The 9,693-nt window shown below is 34.5% G+C and overlaps 1 protein-coding gene across 3 annotated transcripts; it reads right to left on the bottom strand.

The window, feature by feature from the left end:
• Nucleotides 1–211: 211 nt before the first annotated feature.
• FGB (fibrinogen beta chain) lies at nt 212–7,899 on the bottom strand. 3 transcript variants are annotated; one of them, XM_024731776.1, is made up of 9 exons: nt 7,736–7,899; nt 7,485–7,505; nt 4,911–5,102; nt 4,258–4,441; nt 3,088–3,315; nt 2,440–2,553; nt 1,977–2,102; nt 1,480–1,765; nt 212–871 (listed from the first exon to the last, which is right to left on the bottom strand). In XM_024731776.1, the coding sequence occupies exons 1-9, from the start codon at nt 7,838–7,840 to the stop codon at nt 640–642; spliced, it is 1,488 nt and encodes a 495-aa protein (XP_024587544.1). In that variant the 5' UTR covers nt 7,841–7,899; the 3' UTR covers nt 212–639. The 3 variants fall into 3 exon arrangements, with proteins under 3 accessions (XP_024587544.1, XP_024587545.1, XP_024587546.1); XM_024731777.1 differs by lacking the exon at nt 7,485–7,505 and having other exon boundaries at nt 7,736–7,866; XM_024731778.1 differs by lacking the exon at nt 3,088–3,315 and having other exon boundaries at nt 7,736–7,859.
• Between the last annotated feature and the right edge of the window lie 1,794 nt (nt 7,900–9,693).

Raw genomic sequence — 9,693 nt, 5'->3', positions numbered from 1 at the left:
GACTTGACCGTGACTGTCCTCTTGGGATCTCTGATCCGCAAGTCTAGTTCCCTGCAGAGCAGTGGATTTTCATGGTGCAGAGGGAGATGCTGAACCTTCAGGGGTTCACTGCCACTTCATTAGCTACTTGAGGTTGTGAATGCTTCTCTTTTCTCACAAGTTCAAAGCCTAACTCAGTGGCCGTGTGGAGTACAAAATAAGAAAACATTAATTTATTGTAACAGAAACCAGTTTAATGAATAAATCTTTTTGAGTTTTCTGTGACAGATCTTACATAAATAAAGAGAGGTTTAAAAGTGGACTTTTAAACACAGGTTTTTAGTTCACCTCACAGTTTTCCCACAAGGATAGGACATTTCTCTTCCTAATTTGAAACTTTTCACAATCCACTGAAATTATGAACACTGACTATCCACAGTCATCCTTTTAGTTACATCTTGGTATGCAATAGAAATGATGAATATGAAAGAAAATCATGTGCTGTTTTAAATGTCATTTGCCTAAGTACTGTTTCCAAAAAGTCACACTTACTACATTTTGATAGCTTTAGAGGGATATAAGGTATGAAAAAAAATTCTGATGACATGATATATAAAAATGTTGTCACATAGGGAAGAATAATAATCTATGTGTGGAGGACTATTGCTCTGGGAAGTAGGGCCTGATCTTCATGGACATCTTCTTCATCGAGTACCAGGACCCCTGCCAGTTCATCCACACCACTCCGTCGTCTGTGCCGTGCTTTGCCATGTCCCAGGTATAAGGGCCACCCCAGTAGTATCTGCCATTTGGATTGGCCGCATGACATCTATTATACCACCATCCACCACCATCCTCTTTAGAACACTGCTTTCTGGGATCTGTAGTTTTCCTGAAAGGAAATTTGTTTGGGGTTATTAGAACTGCAGTGCCCTCAAGTTAATTCTTTGCAAAGTACGCACAGAGAAGTGCTGGGTGCAATATTCCTTCCCTCTGGTTCTATATGTAAAGTCACAATTACACAGCAAAGGTCTTCTCTGCCCTATAGAAAGAAAGGGAGAGAACTGGGCCTATGTGGCAAATTAATCTATATTTGTTACTTTATCCTGAAATGATAGCTTTCAGATCCCTTAGTGTTATAGATCCCTGGAAAACAAAATGGAGGTTTTGATATACACAGTCCAATTTAGAGACAGGGAAATCTGTCTAAGTACGCACTACTTTGTAACTGTGCTCAAATTCCAGTTGTATCTTTTATGGTTATGTGATTTTGTGTAAATTACTTAATCTCTCTAATTTTCATTTGTAAAATGAGGATAGTAATGGCATACGTTATAGCTGGAGTGCTTTAGAGTGACCCAGAAAGAGCTTAGCACAGTGGCTGGCACACAGGAAGTACCCAAGAAATGAGAGTCACTAATCACATTAGTGATCATTAATGACTCCAAGCAGCTATGTTAGCAGCGGTGCGAAAAGCAGGAGGGAAGAACCAGCACGTACCAGCCATCGTTGTCTCTGTCGTATGTGCTGAAGAACATGCTGTTGTGGATGGTCATAGTCCGGTTTTCTCCCACCAGTTGAGAAGCTCCTTCTATGAGGGCATTGCCAGCTGTGCCCTTGTATTTGCTCACTGAGAGTTGATATTTGTTGGCCTCATTCTGTACAGTGAATCCTTCATAGAATGCTGTCACCTTATCTCCTTTCCAGTCCTCCATTTCAATAAAAAGCTTTGTGGGTCCCAACCTGGTAAGCTGACTAATTTTGTCATTTCCAAGCCAATACTCACCTAAAGGAAAAATAAAATAAAATCTCACCAAAAATAAAACCTTTAAAAAAAAAAACTGGCTTTTCCCCCTCATCATTGGCTTTTATACTCTTTTTGTAAATTCTTCTTAACCTCCTAAAACTCCTAAAAACAGACTACCAACACTATGTTTTTTAAATGGAGAAAAATAATCTAAAAAAGAATGATTTTATTTTGTACTCCTAGCTTTTACCTGGTACACCACAGTATTTTTTCCCATCTGCATTGGTTGCAATATTTCCAAATCCTTCCTTATATGGATCCCATTTCCTGCCAAAGTCAACGCTACCATCTTGACGGTTCTGAATTACTGTCCATCCTTTGGTTGAAAGAAACAAAATAACACACATTACCACTAACAAATAATGTCACTTTGAGGGCAATGTCTGAATTCTTTGTCCATTTAATTCATGCCCATTGATATTTAGCGCTCCAAAATAGATATAATAAGGAAATAAATGTGAGAGGAAAACTCGCAAAATCTTTGGAAACTGCAAGTGCCTTATCTTACCCCAAATTGTGAATCAGAGATATTCTAAAACATCAGATTGAATTCCAAATCAAATGGCTCATTGTTAGCTACGTTAAAGCTAGGTTTTATTTCCTGGCATTAAAGTAATTTCAGCATAATAGGTCAAAAGCTGTCAAACACTTACCTCCTCTTTCTGTTTTCATATCACAGTATACTCTATATGGTTTGGTAGAACTGTCAGGCTGAATGAGATACATTTCAGATGTTTCACCTCCATTCCTGATAATTTCCTCACATTCTGCAACCATAAGATAACATTATATTTAGGAATTACAACATCATTGCCTTGTCTTTAGTCACTAAGTTTGTAAGATAACTGATTACATAGATACTAAGGAACATTTTATTTTAGACATTTGAGAACATGTTGTAGAAACTGAATCTTCCTTTTACTAAAAATCAAACTCAGTTTCAAGGAATTCTATCTGCCAAGGGGGTGAAAAAGCTCTTCTCTACCTTTTGTGTCCTGGGATATCCATAAACTTCCAGAACCCACATGATGGAGAAATCCTTACATGTACGTATCCATGATTCCAGCATCTTTTCAAGCAAGCATGTACATTACACCCATGGAGCTACCACCATAATTACACTGCTTCCTACTCATCAAAAACTGGCAAATGTATTAGGCATGCTAGGGATATCTTCATGATGTGCTAAGATGTCATTAGGATCTGTTGGGAAAATCCACTGGACTTCTTTTAGTTCTCTTATTTTTAGAGAGTGTGAGTTCTTCTGGAACCTACTAGAAATATGTGTCTTAACTAGCTACCTCTGCCAGACACCACAGGAATATTGCAAGTGACAGTACACGGGCTGCGGCAGTATTCCATCTGAGTTGAGACATCCGATTCTAATTTTTGTATTTTGCTTCTCAGGTTTTCCAGAATTGAACGGAGCACACGAAGTTTAGTTGGAATATTACTATTCACAGTCTCATCTATATATAACTGGTGCTTTTCCAGCTGTGAGGAGTACTCATTTATTACATTGTCATTATCTGGAAAAATGAAATCATGTAGGAATGGTTAGCATTTTCTCTCGATAAAAAAACTAAATGTATTCAACCACACAATTGTGATTCTGATTCTCCGAGAATAAACTTACAGACCCCGAATGAACATCGGGCAGTCATGATATGTAGTTGTACTTAGGGGAAATTATTTTCCCCATGGCATACACAAATTAACATATAGTCTAGCTACTATAATAGTAATTTACCTTAGATTAAGCTAAAAATTATGGCTAATAATAAATACAATAAGTTGTTTATTACTTTGGTGAGGAAAAGAGGAGAAAGCAGGACTTAGGCTTTCCATCTCAGAAGTTCAACATCTTATGGAGTAGATACACTTGATTTATTTATTCATCTTACTTAAGTACAGCAGAGCCTTGAAATACACAAGAGAAATGCCATGATTCCTTTGAAAAATGTCCAAACTTGGGTTTGCTACTCCCTGAAACACCTATGTCGTGCTGGTTCACTAGTTGATTCCTAACCACCAAGACAATAGCACTCAAAGTTCACATCTCAGGATTCAAAGGGTGAGATCATTATCTTCAATTCAATTGAGTATATCCTGGACACAGTTATATTTAAAACCTCAAAGGTTAAATCTATAAATGCTAAATTTTTACTCTGTGAATATACTGTCTTCGGAGTCACAAGTTTTTTTTATAGACTAAAAATAAGGGCTCACAGTGAAAATTTTCATAGAGAATCATCCTTGCTGATGCCAGACTGGGAATAAGAGCTGCACAGTGCTTGTCAGACAAGTTGCAGGTGAAGATGCCTAAGTGAGGACCTTGGGGTAATCAGGCTCATACTGAACTACTCGGACTCATCTAGAAACATGAATCTTCTCAGAATTGTGCATTCCCATGGCACTCTGACAGTTTCAATTTTATAATAGAATCAAACAGGAAACACAAGGACATCTACCTTTTACTTGCTTCTGCCTCTCTTTCCACAGGTTTTTTAGCAGAGTTATATACTGAAAGGTGGAAGAAGCGGTCTGGGAAACAGACTCTATATTAGTAATTAACTCTTCTACATTCTTTCTGGTTGGTCTTTCCTCTTTTACCAAAGTATCTTGCAACTGACATCCTGTAGGACACAACACGCCCTGCAAACAAAGAAAATAGCCAACATTAGATGAAGGATTGGGGTTATGGATATTTGTGAAAATAGCACATAGTGAAAATTCAATGATATCATTCACCAATATAAAAACTTGCAATTTGATTTTCTTTACGTGAGACCAGAAATTCTAGGCTCATCATTATATTCCTCTGAAGATTAAAAATAATCTTTACCACAGAACAAAGGTAATTAGGCTATGAAAATGTTACCATCTGAACAGACAAAGTGGGCAAAGTACAAAGGAGATGATGTTTCATGTGTCCTAATTTGTAATCTTGGGCCCAGACCAAAGAAAATTAGAAAGGCACCCTTAGCTCAGGGCCCAATAAGTTTATGTTTTGTATTTACATCCAAAAGAAACAAACAAAATAAAAATGATGGTAATGTGGGTCAGCACAACATCAGGAAGACATGATGAATACAGGCCTTCTTCGCATGGGAGGCCCACCCACCAGGTCTGGGTCAGCGTGCAGGCAGCCGTCAGCATCAGGGGGTTTTCTCTCCACTTTCTTCTGGCGGTTAGCTGTTTTGGCTGGACGAGGCTTATAGCCATCTCCGCTGATGGGAGCGGGGACGGGTCTCAGGCTGGGAGCCTCTTCCCTCTTCCTGTCATAGGGTCGATGACCACGGGCATCCAAATGAAACTTCAGGGAACCAGGCAGAAATAAAATGTAGAGTGTTATAGGAGATTTTAGATGCAGCTATTCCAACACCCTCATTCTATAACTTAGGTTATCAAATGACTGAGGATTTGCTTAAGATCCATCAACTAGCTAGTTGTTGTTCGTAGATCAATAGGTTCCTTAGGTCTCTTCAGTAACAGTAGAAAGAAAAACAGTGCAAAAAGCTATTGTGCCTGGGGTAGTTTTTAAAAAGAGACTTTAAAAAATGTTGCATCAGATAATGAAAGGTAATGACCTCAGACTCCTGAAACCTATAAGTTGGAACACACAAAATAGTAAGAAATCTATACCGTCAGGAGGAATAAATGTTCTCAAGGCACTGGATTACTAAATTCCTGTAATTATTGTTAATTATTTTTTGACTTTCAATTTTTATGAATTGACGATTAATTTGGCTAACTCCTATATAATAATATTTAAGAGGTAATACAGATTTATTAAAAGCGAAATTTACTTAGGATTTATTTATAATAAGACAACCATTGGCTGTAACACGTTTGAAGAGGAATAAGGCATTCTGGAGCCAGACTGCTTGGTTTCAAGTCTTGACCCCCACCACTTACTAGCTATAAAGATCTTCGGCAAGTTACTTCATCTGTAAAATAGGGATGATAAAAGTATCTGCCATATAAGATGACTGTTAGGATTAAATGACTTATTGCATATGACACCCTTAGAAGAATACCTGGCACATATTGAGTTATTATTATTTTTTTTATTGCAATCACACATAACAGATACTACAGTGTAAGTGGCTTTTCCACTACTAACTTCAACCTTAACTTCTATCAACAAAATTGTTAAATCATTCCCATGAAATTTTCTACTTGATTTCCTTTATCAAATACCATGATTTTCTCATATTTAAAATAATTCTCAAGGTATGCGCATTGCAATTAAAATTATTTGCTAATTGAAAAAAATATTTCATTAAAAGATAGTGAAGTGGAAAATATGCAATGCAATACAAAAGTGCTGGCTTAGATTAACTATATTATCATCATACGACCTTTGTCAGTACCTTTTGGCACTTAATTACAAATTAACAAATGACTAGACTTGCTGCAGAGACTAAGCTCTCTAGCTATTTTGTGGGCCTAGAAGTCATCGAATGACTGTTTGGAATTTCACTGTCATTTATTCAATAAGTTAGAATAATATTTAACATTTAGTGGTAGAACGCTAGGCTTTAAACCCAGGCAAGTTGGATCAAGATTCCCCTGCTTAACTGCTGAAATTAAACTATAGTATATGTTATATGTGACTGCAAGAAAAATAATAATGTATGAAGATTTGTAGGAAATATACATATTTTGTGTCAAAGACATGGTCCCAGCCAGACAGGAATTTTGTGAAATGTGATTCATCTGTTTACTACAGATCAAATTATAACAGAAGAAAAATATTTCCTTTTTATTTTAGAATATAATTAAAGAGGTAGTGTTGGTGATCTAGCTTTACTAGAGAAAAGTAAATGAAAAACGTTAAACATCTTAAAAGAAATTATATGAAGTTTATGAAGACCACTTATTGAAATAACTAAAACTAGAAAATCCAGTTGGAAGGCTAAACTAGTAAACTGTCTCTGTGTAGATTAGTTGGTGAGCAGGAGTGTAAAAGTGCTTAGCCAAGTACTTTGTAAAAGTTTACTCTTACACATTCTTTACATTTTTCTTACCTAATTCAATTAACCAAATAACTATCTTTTTATATGTATAGTTTGATAATTAAAACACTTAGGTTCCCTTCAAATTCAACAAGTGATCCAAAATGAATCACTTCATTTATGTATTACTGTGTACTTTTATTTCTAGTATGGTGATACTATGCTATATACAAGAAATTTGATCCGGAGTTATCTGATAATAAAATTTTAATTCTTTAAATATTCATTTCTCTAAATGTATTTTTGTATTTTTGACATCTTCAAACCAGTAGGAGTAAATCAGCAAAGATAGTTCTTGAGGAAAAACTGTTCTACGAATGAATAAATTAAATGGAGTGATATATTTGATAACCACTAATAATAACAATAAATAAATTTCTCATTTGAAAAAAACAATTTTTAATCTTCTATTACCATACTTGCTCTATTCTGCTTTTAGATTTAGTTTACAATTTTCATTCACAAATAGCCTGTAATTTCAGGAGCTTTATATTACCCTCCTTCACCAAAGAGCCATCTAGCTACTACAGCTTTTTTCTTTTAAAATGCTGCTCTTCTATTATTTTATAGTCTGGGAAATTTTCAGATATTTGTTCTCAAATTGTAATAACATATTGCTAGAACTCAATGGAAATGATAGTACTCAGGATAGCAACAATTGGAAAAACACATCTTACATTAGCTCTGACATCTTCTTCCTGGGAAAATGAAGGTGATAAACCAGAAAATGAGAAATTATTATTTTTTTTTTATGTAAGAAATACTATGCAACATTCTTCAAATAAAATAGGCCTTAGAGATTAACAATTCAATTTCATAATTAAAATCAATGTTAATTTCATTATAATAAATATTCACATATGATTATGTTTTGGTTATATTTTATATTAATAATATTAGTAAGAATACAATAATATTTAAAAGTCACCTCATCGTAGTCATCAATAGCTTGGCCCTTAACTATAAAAACACACAATAGTAGCAGTAGTAGATGTTTCATGGTTTTAAATTTTTGGAAGTTCCAAGAAACCATCCTTTGCTATAGACTTAACTGAGAGATCTTCAATCCTATATATACCTGACTCCTCTGTTAGCTATGCCTTTCCAAGTGATTACCTTCCTTAGTTAACGTTTAATTTTTTGGTTCACTTGTTGGCTGAACCATTTTATCCCTTAAGCAACATGTTCCCAGCAAGACTTATTTACTTGTCATACAACTGTTCCCTGTTGGCCGAGTTTAGTAACACCGAAGTTCCTTAATTCATTTAATCAGACAATATGATGGGAAATTGGGACATTCCTAAAAGAGCTGTGTATCACATTTCCTGTAAATTAATGTGGATGCTACACAGGCTCCCAAAGAATGTGTGAGGAAAAAAATATTTTTAATCCAAGCACAAAAAAATTCAACCTACTTACAAGGCACTCACTAACATTGTGAACTCACTAGAGGTTTACCATAAGTGTTGTTTTGGGGTAATCCTGCAATTCAGTTTTTAAAAAGGCCATTAAACTCAAGAATAATATTACCATGTGTTCATTTTATCTTTCAGACATTAATCAGAATAACAAAATTATCGATAATATTCATGCCTTATGCTATGATAGACTAACATGAAAAAGAAAATGTAGTCTTTTTTTGCTCTGACCACTTTCCATATTTTGTTCTTTACTAATATGTTAAAATGTTTAAATACTTCTAAACATTATTAAAATAATTAGTAGATTACAGATTCCTAAATCAAAATCATTATTATGGTGATTGGATACATATTTAACATTTTATTTTTATATTATATTTTATATTATTATTTATAAAAACAATGTTATTTTAACATTAGTGAAGTCTTCATATATCTATTTCAAATAGAAGCTCAGATACCATTTCCTTTCATAATTTCCTATAAGCTAACAAATGCATCTTTGTCGTATTTTCATTGTTTTTTGCAATCAGGATTAACAACTCTTACAAGAATCAATAGCAAAACCAAAGCCAAAACAAAAATCCCAGCAAGTGTGCTCTTTACAGCATTTTCCTGGGTTTTTTTGGTATGCAAAGTGAAACATCTGTTGTTAAATTTTTTAAGTGATTTTCTTAAAAAGATAGCAGGTTATCCAGGTTTGGATCAGGAGAATATGTTTTAAACAATGCTTTGAAGCAGTCTCTTGATAATGGTATGAAACACACTAAATTTCTTTCTTCTCTGGGTAACATAAGTTGCATTCCCAAATCCTTTTAACTCAGATTTATAGAAGCAAAGTGTTGAGTTTAAATTAAGTAAAATAGTTGATTGGATTTTTCCTAATTTATCTCATTCATTAGTACTGGGTAAATACTATACATTATGATTAGCTTAGTTTTATCTTTTCTTATAAGAATACATACTCTGACTGAGAAAGCAAATATGTGTATATGCATGTGTCAATTAAAAGAAGATGCAATAATATTTCCCTTCAAAATGTAACTGAGGAAAAGTTTATTTTAATCATCTGGGCAGGATTTTATTTTAATGATGTCAGGTTCTTGCTGATTTAAAAAGACAGACAATGTTAAGACAACTAAAATTTTTTTTTCTTTTGAGGTAACATTATATTATCTTCATTTTCAAGCACTGACATTACATCAACTAGCAATAGACCATTATTTATTCCCAGAAGTTTGTTAATTTTTTGTTTCTTCTAGCATATTATAGTAAATTGTACAACATTAACGTGAAAGTTCCCTTATAAGTCTCACTGTTTTTCTACTCTGACAGGCACTCTTGCCATCATCAACAGGAAGGTGGAAGGAAATCACTAGAATTTATACTCCATAACACCAGAGACTAAACATTCATTCCACAAATAGTTCTTGAGGGCCTCCTATGTGACAGGCAGTGTGCTAGA

Source organism: Neophocaena asiaeorientalis, unplaced genomic scaffold, assembly GCF_003031525.2.
Source record: "Neophocaena asiaeorientalis asiaeorientalis breed wild unplaced genomic scaffold, Neophocaena_asiaeorientalis_V1.1 scaffold938, whole genome shotgun sequence".
Lineage (NCBI taxonomy): Eukaryota > Metazoa > Chordata > Mammalia > Artiodactyla > Phocoenidae > Neophocaena > Neophocaena asiaeorientalis.
The sequence above is the reverse complement of the archived record's forward strand: the minus strand, read 5'-3'. Positions and strand labels throughout refer to the sequence as shown.